The sequence below is a fragment of the Equus caballus genome, chromosome 7 (genome assembly GCF_041296265.1).
Source record: "Equus caballus isolate H_3958 breed thoroughbred chromosome 7, TB-T2T, whole genome shotgun sequence".
Classification (NCBI taxonomy): domain Eukaryota; kingdom Metazoa; phylum Chordata; class Mammalia; order Perissodactyla; family Equidae; genus Equus; species Equus caballus.
The window spans coordinates 75038133-75052338 of NC_091690.1; the positions used below are offsets into that span (position 1 = coordinate 75038133).

At 38.7% G+C, this 14206-nt stretch overlaps 2 protein-coding genes across 3 annotated transcripts; both read left to right on the forward strand.

Moving 5' to 3' along the window:
* The first annotated feature begins 1652 nt into the window (after positions 1–1652).
* Positions 1653–2929, forward strand: OR51F5 (olfactory receptor family 51 subfamily F member 5). 2 transcript variants are annotated; one of them, XM_070272172.1, is made up of 2 exons: positions 1653–1707; positions 2019–2929. In XM_070272172.1, the coding sequence occupies exons 1-2, from the start codon at positions 1653–1655 to the stop codon at positions 2927–2929; spliced, it is 966 nt and encodes a 321-aa protein (XP_070128273.1). The 2 variants fall into 2 exon arrangements, with proteins under 2 accessions (XP_070128273.1, NP_001378222.1); NM_001391293.1 differs by lacking the exon at positions 1653–1707 and having other exon boundaries at positions 1985–2929.
* A 10096-nt stretch (positions 2930–13025) lies between these two features.
* Positions 13026–13976, forward strand: OR51F23F (olfactory receptor family 51 subfamily F member 23F). Its single transcript, NM_001391296.1, has one exon. The coding sequence runs from the start codon at positions 13026–13028 to the stop codon at positions 13974–13976; it is 951 nt and encodes a 316-aa protein (NP_001378225.1).
* Positions 13977–14206: the final 230 nt, after the last annotated feature.

The window sequence follows — 14206 nt, forward strand, 5'->3', positions numbered from 1 at the left end:
CAATCTGTAGATCTACTGCAGTCTCTGTTTACAGTCCACAGGGCTGCTGTGCTTGGTGGGTGAGGCTTCCGTGCTGGAGCAAGCTAAGGCCACTCCTTGGTGGCACAGGGGCATGATGAGCTTCCCTTCCTCACCGGGAGGGCAATCATGAGTGTACGCTAAGGATTACCATAGCCTCCTCCTACAGTTGCCCTGGTGAATGTTCCCACTTTCAGGGCACTTGCACCAGGCTGGAAAGCATTTGTGTGCGTGCACAGGGCTACTAGAGGAGAGCAGGGCATGCTCACCTATCTCTACCACTTCCTGGGGAGCCAGTCCATCCATCCTCAGATGTATAGCTGCGTGTGTCTCTCAGGCATCCTCTTGTGCTGTATGGGCTTCCTCTGTTGGTCAGTGAATGTCCATTTAGTTGTAGTTCAAAAGGGAAGGACAAAGGGAACAGCTCACTCTGCCATGTTGCTGAGGTCACCCATACCTTCTAATTCTTACATATAAGTCGCAAGTGAAAAAGTGAGGTTTGTCTTCCAACTGACTTCCAAGGGCAGAACCAAAACCCATGTATATTATTTTGTTATATGTTGCCTCTCAATTCAAAATTTCCAGCCATTATTATTATTTTTTTAGTGAGCCTTCAAGAGGCTTCCTGTATTGAAAATTTTTGTCTTTTGTTCTCCTCAAATGCCCTCATCATCACTCTTCATGTAACCAATTATACCCACTCAAGTTGAAGCCACTGCCTGTTCATTCAGGGGTTGGAATGAAATTCACCAAATGAACTTACACTCAGATATGTTATTTTCTAGCCTCATGGACAGACCTTCTTGGAGTACCAGGTCTACTTCTAATTCTGTCCATTGCACACACTGGGATTTTGTTGGTATTTAAATATGTGTTGAGAGAATGCATGCATGAGTGAATTAAAGAGGAAAACATATTTTAAAAACCAAGCATTCTTTCTGTATGTAAAAATAGGATGTCAGAAAACTTAGGATAACAATAAATATGGAGTAACTCCTTTGATCCTACAGATTTCTTCATCTGGGTCAACACATAGGTATATCCTCAAACACAGGAGATGGTGCAAAGCTGTCCTCCTTCATCTGGGTGGAGATGAACCAGACGCAATGAGGGTTTCCGAGGGACCACACTCCCAACCCCAAACCCTTCCCTTTATTTTCAGTGCCCTTTTGCAAAATGGAACATTAAGAATCTTACTCAGGTTAATTCTGGTCCAATTATTATCTGTTAGCTTGCAATGAGTTCTTTTGTTCTTGTTAAGGTTAACTTTAGGCCATATTTCTTTAGGGAAAATTTCCCTTAAACAATAACAGATTCACAACTACTACCTATATAATCAAACACTTTACCAACTATCACCCACTATATTTTTACAGATTGAATTGGTTCTTTCCTAGCATTTAGTTTTTATCAATAGCTGTTGTGTATTTATTTAATCCAAAGTATTTTACTACAAAGTATTTAATATTATCTCTATTAGCTTCCTTTCATTGGGTACACAAGGACTTATAAATCTTGCTGGACTTCTTAAGGGTATTTGCCTTGGAAACTGAGAAATGAAGAAAAGCAGGACGAATTCCCTTTTGTGTTGTCCTGTGGTAATCAGAAATATCCTGTCTTCCCATGAACATAGAATGATAGAACTGGAAAATATGTTACCATTATCTAATCTGACCTCTTTTACATTTCTATGGAAATATACTGAAGCCTAGATGTAACATGTAGCACTGTTGCTAAAACTCTGGTGTCCTCACACAATTTAGTGATCTCTTTCCCTATTTCACCAAAGGTAAACTCCAAATCAAAGAAAAGAATAACTGGGTGCGTACTTCCATTGAAGAATAGGACAAGGTTTAAGAGTGATCCTAAATTGTATGATATATAGAAGAGAGCGAAAACATTTTTTCTTCCCTGTTTTTACAGAATCTTGTCATGTCTCCCAAGGAAATCTGTCCCTTCACTCATCATGCCATCCTTCAATCAGAGCATTTTCCACCCTGCAGTCTTCTTTCTTACTGGCATCCCTGGTTTGGAAATCTACCATGCCTGGATCTCCATCCCGTTCTGTTGTCTCTATGCCATTGCCATCTCTGGGAATGGCATGATCCTGCTTGTCATCATCACTGAGTCCAGCCTCCATGAACCCATGTACTATTTCCTCTCCATGCTATCCTTCACGGACCTAGGGCTGTGCCTTTCCACGTTAGTTACCATGCTGGGCATTTTCTGGTTCAATGCTCGAGAAATCAGCTTTGATGCCTGCATTGGCCAAATGTTCTTTATCCATGGATTCACATTCATGGAGTCCTCAGTACTCCTGGCAATGGCCTTTGACCGCTTCATTGCCATCTGTAACCCACTGAGATATGCCACAATATTAACCAATTCAAGGATCATCAAAGTGGGCTTTGCAATTGTTATTAGGGGGACAACAGCTCTTGTGCCTTTACTCCTGCTCCTTAAGCACCTGTCCTTCTGCCATAGTCGTATTCTGCACCATTCATATTGTTTCCATCCTGATGTGATGAAGCTTTCATGCACAGACACCAAGATCAACAGTGCATTTGGCCTGACCATTGTCATCTCTACTGCTGGCTTGGACTCTATCTTGATCCTCCTCTCCTATGTTCTGATCATCCACTCTGTGCTCAGCATTGCCTCCCCCGAGGAGCGTAAGAAGGCCTTTGGTACCTGTGTCTCACATGTAAGTGCCGTTGCCATCTTCTACATTCCCATGATCAGCTTGTCACTGGTGCATAGATTTGGGAAGCATGCCCCTCCCCTTGTACACACTCTCATTGCCAACGTTTATCTGCTCATCCCTCCTGTAATGAATCCCATTATCTACAGTGTGAAGACCAAGCAAATTCGCAAGGCTATGCTCAAAGTATTTCTTTCCAAGCTAACTTAGGAAATTTTCAGGGTACCATTTCTTTACCAAGACTTCTCTGACTCATATTTGATCAATCATCAGTGTGAGTTATATCTATTCCTGGAAAAAGCATCTTTATACACGCTTTGACCCTATTCTGGTCATCCAGTAACTTACAATTTACACACTTCTAGACTGTTATTCTCTGAGAGCAGGAATTGTGACTTGTGTGCTTCTGGAGCTTCCACAAATACTGCGCCTGGCACATAACAGGACCATGGTTAAAATACGTCTACAGGCATGGGCCAACAAAGTCATATTTTGGGGTCTAGAGTATGCCTCACCACCTCTAGAGTATGTAGCTACCCAAAGTATGTCTGATATAATTTAGATCAGTAGGAAAGTGTAGGTTTCTGTAATTCTTACAGTTTATTGATAATGATTATTATTATCCAAAATAGATTATTCATGGCTGAGGAACATGAATAAGCACAATAAACAAGAAGAAATGTGAATCAAAAGGGTACTTCCCTAAATCTAAATGAGTCTTTCAGGTCAGTTTGGTAAATGCATTAATATTTTAATTATGCAATATATAGTGATTCATCTTCTATATATGTGTCTAAAGGGGGATAATGGGCAAAATTGCAAAGTTGTATTGCGATGTTCAAAACATCATTATACATTGCAATGAAAATCTGGACACTGCTTAAACAATTAGTTTAGGACGTTGGTTAAATAAAACATGAACTATCATGCAACAAGCTAAAACTGATATAGATATAAGTGATACATTGTTAAGAGAACAGATTAATTAGCATACTGGGTACTTATCATTGTTTGTGCATATATTTCATGTGAATATATACATACATGTGCAAACAAACATTAAAAGAGTATGGCCCACCACAGTCTAGCAGTCTAGGGGAAAATGGAGACTGCAGTTTGAGCTCACAGGCACCATAACTCTGTACGCTACTCAGTACAGAACAAGTGGATGGAAAAATTCAGCTATCATCTCCCCTCTGGGGAGTGAAATTGTGCAGCCTTGCAGACAGCACACCAACTTCTTCAAGAGGGCTCCAAGAGGACTGATCTCTCTCTCTTGTCAGTCATGGAGCTTGGATGTGTTGTCCACAGCCTGGCAGCCTGAGAGAGAATGAAGACAGCAGCTTGGGCTTGCAAACACCATAGTTCCCCATCCTGCTCAACAGAGAATTAGTGGATAAAAAGGCCCACCTCTCAGCTTCCTTCTGGGTTGGGAAAGAGTAAAGCTATATTTACAATTACCCAACTGTTCTGAGGGGCACTCCTGGAGGACAGACCTCTTTCCTGTCAGTCTTAGAGCTTGGATGGGTTCACTACAGTCTACTAGCTTGGAAGAGAAAGAAGTCAGCAGGTTGGGCTAGCAGATTCCTTAGCTCACCCTGCTGGTTCACCACAGAGTGACCTGAAAGAAACTCCAGCTACCTGCTTTTCCCTGGGGAAGGAAAGAGTTGATAGAGGCCCCCAGAATCTCTCCCTGGGCTCATTGGTAGAGGTTGTCTTCTCTACAAGCCAGTCTGTAAAGGCTGAGAGAGGGGTCTGCTTTATCTAATGTGCAGACATTCACACAGACAGTCAAGGAGAAAGAAAAATCAGCCAAAGATCTTCCAAACAAAGGAGCGAGATAAGTCTTTGGAAACTGACCTTAATGAAATGGAGCTAGATACTTTACCTGACAGAGAATTAAAAATGCCTGTCATACAGATGCTCATCGAGCTCAAGAGAACAATGCATGAATACAATGAATATTTCAACAAAGAGATAGAAAATATAAAAACACCAAACAGATATATAGACAAATAAAGAATACCGTATTAGTGTAATGGTAGTGGGTAAATCATTTTTAATTCAAACATATAAGTTAAGGGAGAAAAGCATTAAAAATAACTATAACCACAAATATGCTTAAACATACACAATACGAACAGATGTAAATTATGACAACAATGACATAAAGTATATGGGGGGGAGGATTTAAAATGTAACATTTTTGTATGCAATTGAACTTAAGTTATTATCAACTTAAATTAGACTGTTATAACATGGTTTATGTAAGCCCTATTCAAAAATACCTGTAGAACTTACACAAAGAAAAACAGAAAGAAATCAAAGCATATCAGTACAAAAATCAACAAAATACAAAGAAGACAGTGAGGAGACAGCAAAGGAATTACAAGATGAACAGAAAATAACTAACAAAATGGCAATAGTAATTCTTCCATATGAATAATCACTTTAACTGTAAATGGATTATATTTCCCAAACAAAAGGAAAGAGTGGCTGAATGGATAAAAAAATATGATCTATCTATATGCTGCCTATAAGAAACTCACTTTAGACTTAAGGACACACTAAAAGTGAAAAGATGTAAAAAGTTATTCTATGCAAACAGTAACCAAAAGAGAACTGTGGGTGTTAACCTTATATCAGACAAAACAGACTTCAAGTCAAAAATGACCCTAAGAAACAAAGAAGGACATTACATAATGATAAAAGGATCAATCCACCAAAAAGATATAATAATTATAAATGTATATGTAGCCAACATCAGAGCACCTAAATATATAAAGCAAACACTGAGAAACTGAAGGGAGAAATAGATAGTAATACAATAAAAATAGGACGCTTCATTACTCCACTTTCAATACTGGATTTAACTACCAGAGGATCAATAAGACAAGAGAGAGCTTGAACAACACTATAGACCAAATGGACCTAACAGACACATACAGAGCATTCCAACCAACAACAGCTAAATACACATTCTTTTCAAGTGCATCTATATCTTTCTCCAGGATAGATCACACGTTAGGTCTCAAAATAAGTCTTAACAAATTTGAGAATATTGAAGTTAGACTGAATATCTTTTCTGACCACAATGGAATAAACTAGAAATTAATAGCAGAAGGGAAGCTGAACACTTCACAAAAATGAGGAAATTAACACAGTCTTGAGCAACCATTGGGTCAAAGATGAAATAAAAGAAATTAGAAAATCCCTTGAGACAAATAAAAACAAAAGTCTAATATATCAGAAATGAAAGAAGAGACATCACAACTAATGGTGCAGAAATAAAAAGCATCATAAGAGAATACTGTGAACAATTGTATGCCAACAAACTGCATGACCTAAAAGAAATGATAAATTCCAAGAAACATACAACCTACTGAAAGTAAACCTGAAGAAATAGGAAGCCTGTACAGACATATAACTAGCATGGAGATTAAAACAGTAATCAAAAACCTTCCAACAAAGAAACTTTCAGGACCAGACGGCTGCACTGGTGAATTTTACCAGACATTTAAAGAAGAATTAATGCCAGTCGATCTCAAACTCTTCAAAAAGATTAAAGAGAAGCGACTACTTCTAAGCTCATTTTATGAGGTCAGCATTACCCTGATACTAAAACCAGAGAGAACCACAGGAAAAGAAAACTATGGGCAGATATCTCTAATGAATATAGATGCAACAATCCTCAAAAAAATAGTAGCAAACCAATTTCAACAGCCCTTTAAAACTATCATGGGATTTGATCCCTGGGGAGCAAGGATGTGGGATCTTGCCATGGCATGGCTTGATGAGTAGTGCTAGGTCCGTGCCTGGGATCTGAACCTGCGAACTTCATGCCACTGAGGTAGAGTGTGCAAACTTAACCAGTACGCCACCAGACTGACCCCAGGAATAGTTTTGAAAGAGGAGAATTTTGAGAATGGGGCAACCATATTTTTGGGGTGTGTTTTAAAATAAATATGTTACAGAATGTTCTTATGAAAGGTACAACTCTGACATACTGCAATAAGAAATGACTCATGAAGTGTCAATTACATATAATTTTGCATACTACAGTCATATGTACACCAATAAGATCCATTTTAAAGTCTATTCTTTTTTCTTGTTTGTAAATTGATACCATTCACAGAAAATTACATAAGTAAGAAATTTTTTTTTAATCTTACAAGCTATACTTTTTGCTGCTTTTTACTAGCTGTGTTGCACTGTGAATTCTACACCATCCAAAATGGAGGTTGTTTTGTGCCAGTCTCAACTTATCAATAACCCAAATTGTGGATGGACTGGCCCTTGTGGTTCTTACTACAACTGCAAGGTGCTCTTCAGCAATAACCATCAAGAACTTAGAAAGAGACAGGGTTTATTACTTACAAGTCCTGGAAAGAACATGGCACACCTGGGGTCACACAGGGAGGTCAAGGGTAGAGAAAAATCATAGGCCTGGGGTTCCGCTTTTATTGGGGTTAAGGGTGGGGGCCTGGGTTTTCATGGGTTCACTCTTTATTGGTGAATTTAAACATAAGAGCAGGGATTAAAGCACAGGAAGAAAACAACCAAAAAAGTGGCTAAATAGTCAGTTATCTAAATCAACCAGATCCCTAAAATAAAGGAAACATGAGGTAGGGAGCAGCCTGGCTCTTTATCTAGTCTTTTGGCTGGTGATGTGGGTTTTTTTTTCTGAGATAACTTACATCTTCTGAATTGGATGTCTCTTTGAAGTAGATGCCTTGGCAATCATAGCTTACATCAGTTATTTGCATTACAGAAAAGGAAAAATAACTGTCAGGGATTATACTACAGAGGTCTATACATTTTTGCAAATGTTGCTTTTTTTAATTAGACCTTGAAAAACAATGCTTGTTCAAGACTGTCTCAGACAAGGCTGAAAACAAGTCTGGTTAATCAGATGTAGAATTTGGAAGAGTAAGTAATGGGTTTTCTGCCAAGACCTTATAGCACATTGAAATTCTGTTTGAGAATGTTTCTGAAACTGATATTTCTGTAGAACTGATATATTGTGGCTTAGAGGGAAAATTTGATATTTTTACCACTCAGGTTGATATTGACACTGAATAGAGAACAGCAATATACTACGGAGCCTTGAATAAGGCGCCCAACTTCCTCAGTTGCTTCATGAGAAGCTGCAGAATGTGTTTTTCTAGCCAAAGAGAAAGATTAAATTCCATGCTGAGCAATTTCTATTCTGTTATTTAGATTCAAACGCCTTAGAATCACAGTACTTCCATGAGATGGATCCCGCCTCCCTGTTTGGCTTCATGACTTGCCACTTACCCTCCCAAGTGCACTCAGGACTCCAGGTGTGCTGAGTATGTCATTAGTCACCTCTGTTCTTTCACGCTCTATGCTCCCTTGTCTTCTGACTGACCTGGTGCTGACATTCCTGCAGCTTAAATATGTGCTCTTCTATGCTCTCATCGTAAATGTGTCCTGTTGCAATCACTGAGTTTTACATGTATTTCTTTACTGAGTTTTGAGCATTTGAAGGAAAGTGACTCTGTTCTATTCTCCATATTACCAGTGCAAATCTCTGGAATGTGATAGTCTTAAAGTGTTTTATGAAAGAATTAATGAAGCGTTTTTTTTTTTTGACAGAAGCCAAGAGGTTTCTAAAAAAAACAAAAAATTCATCCAAATGATGTTGGAGGAAGATATATTTATCAGCTAGATGTGGGGGTAGTGAGTGAGCTCGTGCATAAAGCAGATGTTTTTGTCTGGAATTTTATATTCACAAATTTAACAAAACTTAATCAAGACATAAAATCAAAGAACCATAACACTAGTCCCCATACAAGTAAGTGTAATGAGGTAGAAGGGGAAGGAAGCCATGAGGTGGAATGAACCCTTGGGAAGCTTCACACTCTGGGGGCCACAAAAAAAGTCCACCAGGAGTTTTCTGATAAGAGATTTCAGGTAGCCTGAGTCATGGCTCCTTATATATGCTACCTACGCCTGAGTAGAAAACCTCCCCAGTTCTTCAGTCCCTTCCTGGCAAACAGGGCAGGAAAGAGTACATCTCTATCCTTTGTAAGTAAAACTACTACATTCAGGAAACACATCAGCTTTACACATAGTTTCCTTCAAGAATGAGGAAGATTTTATTAACTGCAAAGTGCTCTCGTGGGTGCCTAAGGAAAACAAAGAAAATCTTTTTCCTGAAATCTGTATCTCTAGGGACATTTTATTATAACTTATGGGGTTCAGTTGATCTATGGGCCATATGTCTTGCTGCTTGGAGCAGGCTGTTAGTATGCCCATGCAATTGGTTAGATACAGGTTTTGGGTTGTGCTACATTTCAAAACTCTTGGCCAAGATCAGCTGGCATACTGCCATCACCTGCCACCAACATCATCCTCATTCTCCTCCTCATTTACCATTATTAAATGCTTCCCATGTTCTAGTCAGCATATTAGATGCTTTACAAATGGTATATCATTTAATCTGTACAAATTAATTCTATTGGTGAGCTCCAATTTCACAGAAGTGATATCTGATGTAAAGTTATTATCTGGAGAGCACCAGCTAGTTGGTGACAGATCCAAGATTTGAAGCTAGGTTTGCCTGACCCTACAATGATATTGCTCACTTTCTATAATCAGAGGAGATAACTCAAGATAGCCCTGCACAGAACCTGAAGCAAGCTCTTAGAGTAAGGTTGGAGTATTATCTTATAAGAAGAAGAGAACTATTGTGAACATACGGGGCAGGGGGCACATAATGTTTAGTCTACAATACAAGGACAGAATCTGCCCTCAGAAAACAACAACAAAAAACCCCCAAACTATAACATGCACACCACACACATACACAGGCACAAACACATACAGACATAACTCAGTTTGTGGGAATGAGGGAGAGCTCAGTAAGATAATTCCAATAGTCACGTGTATAATTTCAGAAAACACAGTTTGACTTAAGTAGGCAAAACAGGAATGCACTGAGGTTCTGATATATTTCCAGAATCCTTGGTTTACAACTCTCGGATTTAATGTATATCAAGTCTATATCATTGTCCCACACTGTACAGAAAGAATGCAAGTTATTTGGAATATAATGATGAAAAGTAATGATCCCCCTTCCACTAGCTTATTTTGGTTAGAGAGGAATATTTTCAAATAATTTATGATTACACAATAAAATAACCACTATTCTAATGTTAAAGTAAAAAAAAGATGTGACTCCAGAAGAAGAAATGGTTTCTTTGGACTTCATGTGGAGAAGGTAATGTCACAAAATGTTTCCTAAAGTAAATAAGTTAATGTTGAATTTATAAATAGATTAAGGGGGAAATGATGAGTCTAAACAATGTAGGCTCATTCAAGAAGAGTGGGAAGTACATGAATTAAGGAAAGTACAATGATGTGAAAGAAGGTGTTGTATTTGGTGGTTTGGTGAAGTAGGAAAAGCACAAGTTGACGGCATGAAAAGGTTCCTGGGGCAGGGAAGAGGATAGACAGCCCTAAAGGCAGATGTTGGTCAGATTGGGAAGATCCTTGACGGCTGTAATAGAGAAAAGGAGTTTAACTTCATGCAGAAGGTAATGAAGAGCTCTGTGTGAGGAGTGATGTGGAGATGTATTTTTGGGACATCAGGCTGGTATCATGATGATAATTCGGCAAAACTTGAAACACAGGGCAGGGAAACTACTTATGAGAATATTGCTGTAGCTCCTTTAAAAACTAATGAGAGTGTTATGTAAAATAGAAGTAATGGAAATGGAGGATGAGGATGGTCAAACAAAGGCCATTTCAGAAGCTGAACCTGTATAAGTTTGGATATTGGATGGCCTAGATAGTTGTGGTAGGCAGAATTCTAAAAAGTCCCTCAAGACTCCTGCCTTCTGTGTACTTGTCTAGTATAAAACCCAGCTCTCAAGTGTGAGTGAACCTATGAATGTGAGGAATATCACTCCTGTTATTAAGTTGCATTATATGGCAAAGGAAGTTTGCAGATGTAACAAAGATCGCTGATTCCTTGACTTTGAGTGAATCAAAAGGGAGATTATGCGGGGCGGGCCAGACCTAATCATGAGAGTCTTTAAAAGAGACAAGATGCAGCAGAGTTTCTCCTGCTGGATTAGAAGAGACAACAATTTATGTTGTAAGAGGTCCACATGGCTGGGACTGAGGATAATCTCTAGGAGCTAAGAGCAACCCCTGGCAACACAACCAGCAAGAAAATGGAGACCTCAATCCTACACCACAAGGAACTCAATTCTGCCAACAACCTGAGTCTGGAAGAGGATCCTGAGCTCCAGATGGGAACACAATCCTGGCTGAAACCTCAATTTTATACTTGTGAGCTCCTGAACAGACATCCTACTTATGCTGTGCTCAGACATCTGACTTACTGAAATGTGAAATAATGGATGTGTCTTGTTTTAAAGAATAAACTTGTGGTAGTTTTTATGCAGAAATAGACAAATAATGCAACAGATGATGTATCTGTCCAAAAACAAGGCAAATTTCAACTATGGATGTGAACCATTAACAAGGAAAATGAGGATAGACAAATATTCAATAAGTTGTTGGTTAAGGGAAGGAGACACATACAAAATGGAGGCAGGGTTAATAAGAAGGAAGTTGGAATGTTTATATACTTTAGTTATGAAAGGAAATAGAAACTTAAAAAAAAGAAAGAAAGAAGGAAAAATTTTGGGGTTTATTTCTTAAAGCAGAAAGAAATCTATGTATTCATTCTTTGCTCAGTGTTTAGAAAACATCCACATTCCTTATCCTTTTAAAGGTGGAGTGATAATTCCATGTTGCATCCCTGCCACCTTTAAACACTACTGTTAGCACTTCATAGCTCACACTTTAGTGGCATTTCTAAAATACCTGAAATGACATGCCTTGGACGTGCCTAGAATATCTTCTTAGTGATTTTTATCTACCATCCCCTGCACAAGTCATCTTCATGTTCTCATGGATGCCTTTCTTGACCCTTTCCCCACTCTACTTTCTAATAAATACAGCCTCTGTATTTTAAAAACAAACCCGTTATTGTATACATCACACTGCATTTTTTGTTTGTTTACAGGGTTGCTTTCCTAACTATCCTATGCTTTCCTAAATATCCTCAAAGGTCTGCGTCATAGCTAATTTGATTCTGTATCCCTATAGTCTGGATTACAGAGTGCACTCAATAATTTAACGTTAAACTAAAGTAATATCCAAAATTGAAGGAGAGGCTGAGGTTGTCTTTGGAAAGATGCAAAAGTTCTTCTTTTTATCAATCAGGAAAGAATGAAGAAATGTTGAGAAAATTATAGCTGTGGAGGGAGGAAGAAGTGACCACATGAAAAGTTATTAACCAGTGGACATTGCCCAAGATGGATTTAGATAATATTTTCATCTTTTCTTTTAGCTCTGAGATAATAAGTCATGTGGATAAGTAGGGATGGCTGTGCAAATAGAAGTGGGAAAGGAAAGGAGAAAAATGATTGTATAATATTTAACTTTAACTGTTTGAAGTGATAATAGCTATTATTTAGTGAACTTTTACCACAGTGAGGTACTCTTCAGAGCTTTTCACAGATAATAACTAAATTAATCCTCATAGTAATCCCATGGGGTGTATATATTATTATGTCTTTAGACCTAGGAAAATCCAGGCACACTCAGTTTAGTAAGGTGTCATATGGTAACTTAGTTGGTAAATGCATTAGCCTATGCTTGAACCCAATCAAGGTTTAGAATATTTGATCCTAAAACATTGACTTGGCATGAAGGATAAAAATTCGTAATATCAAACTGTCCATAATACTCACGTTGTAGGTCCTACATACTCAAATAGTTTCATTTGTAATTTGTTAATTTCTCATATTTGAAGAGATGATTACATTTTGGGCCTCCAGAAGCTAATTTAATTTATTTTCTGTTTTAGAATCACTACATATACCATTTCCTATTTGTCTAACAATTCATACCACTTTTTGAACACATTTCAACAAATATTTATTAACTGTCTACCATAGGAAGTCCACTAGGACTGAAACCCCAGCCATATCACTCAACAGCCATGTGAAGTTAAATAGATTGACTGTTCCATTAGCTTGTATACTAATTTTGTATTCCTGTAATTGTTCATTTCCTATTTTCTGCTCCTTTGTTTGGGGTGGTCTTAGTTTTATTTTTTTAACCAATCTATATTGATATAGATATCAAACTTTACAAATTTTTACCTGGGTGAAATGATTATTTTCATGTTGAATTCAAAATAAATAAAGGCATTTTATCATGGAAGGACACCCCGCTTAAGATTCTGCAGTTTGAGTTCAACATGTCAACTTTCCAGAATACCACATCCTCTTCCATCATTTTCCTGCTAACTGGTGTTCCTGGACTGGAAGCCTTCCACACCTGGATCTCCATTCTCTTCTGCTGTCTCTACATAACTGCCCTCTCAGGAAACAGCCTGATTCTCTTTGCCATTGTCACTCAGCCCAGCCTCCACGAACCCGTGTATTATTTCCTCTCCATGCTGTCTACCACTGACCTTGGCCTGTCCATATCCACTCTGGTCACCGTGTTGGGTATACTCTGGTTCAACGCCAGGGAGATCAGCTTTAACGCCTGCTTGTCACAGATGTTTTTCATTCAACTTTTCACTGTCATGGAATCCTCAGTGCTGTTGGCTATGGCCTTTGACCGTTTTGTGGCCATTTCTAACCCTCTTAGATATGCCTCTATCTTAACTGATCTTAAAATAGCACAGATTGGAGTAGCAATCATCACCAGAGGGACATTAGTACAAATACCTATACAAGTGCTTCTAAAGCGTCTATCATTCTGCCACAGCCATGTGCTTCATCACTCCTATTGTTTCCACCCCGATGTGATAAAGCTGTCATGCACAGACACCAGGATCAATAGTGCAGCTGGGTTGACAGCCCTGATTACCACTGCTGGGGTGGACTCCATCTTCATTCTCCTTTCTTACTGTTTGATTATTAAGACTGTCCTCAGCATTGCATCCCCAGAAGAGAGGAAGAAAGCCTTCAGCACATGTATCTCCCATATTGGGGCTGTTGCTATTTTCTATATTCCATTGATCAGTCTGTCGTTTGTTCACAGATTTGGGCAACGGGCCCCGCCTTATGTACATACCCTGATTGCCAATGCCTACCTGCTAATCCCCCCTGTGATGAACCCCATCATCTACAGTGTGAAGACCAAACAGATACGCAGGGCTGTGCTGAAAGTTCTCCATCCCGGTGCAACAAAGAACTAGACGGGCTTTTCAGATTTTGCTAGTCCTGGTCATTGCATGGATGAGTAAAATGCTATTTATATAAGTTAAAATGTTGAGACTCATGCTTCCAGTGAAAGCATTCCGAAAGATCACTTTAGTGTTAAGTATGAGCTGAAACTCTCTATTGCTATTTTTCTCAGAAAACCACAATAATATTAACATTTCTTCATTTAAGAGAAAAGATTTTCAGTGACCTAGACACAAATGAC

Excerpts from the sequence above, each read along its gene's own strand:
- OR51F23F (NM_001391296.1), top strand. The coding sequence starts at position 13,026 with ATGTCAACTTTCCAGAATACCACATCCTCTTCCATCATTTTCCTGCTA.
- OR51F5 (XM_070272172.1), top strand. The coding sequence starts at position 1,653 with ATGATAGAACTGGAAAATATGTTACCATTATCTAATCTGACCTCTTTT. Across the intron at positions 1,708-2,018 it reads TCTGACCTCTTTTACATTTC|CAGTCTTCTTTCTTACTGGC; the intron begins TATGGAAATATA and ends TTTTCCACCCTG.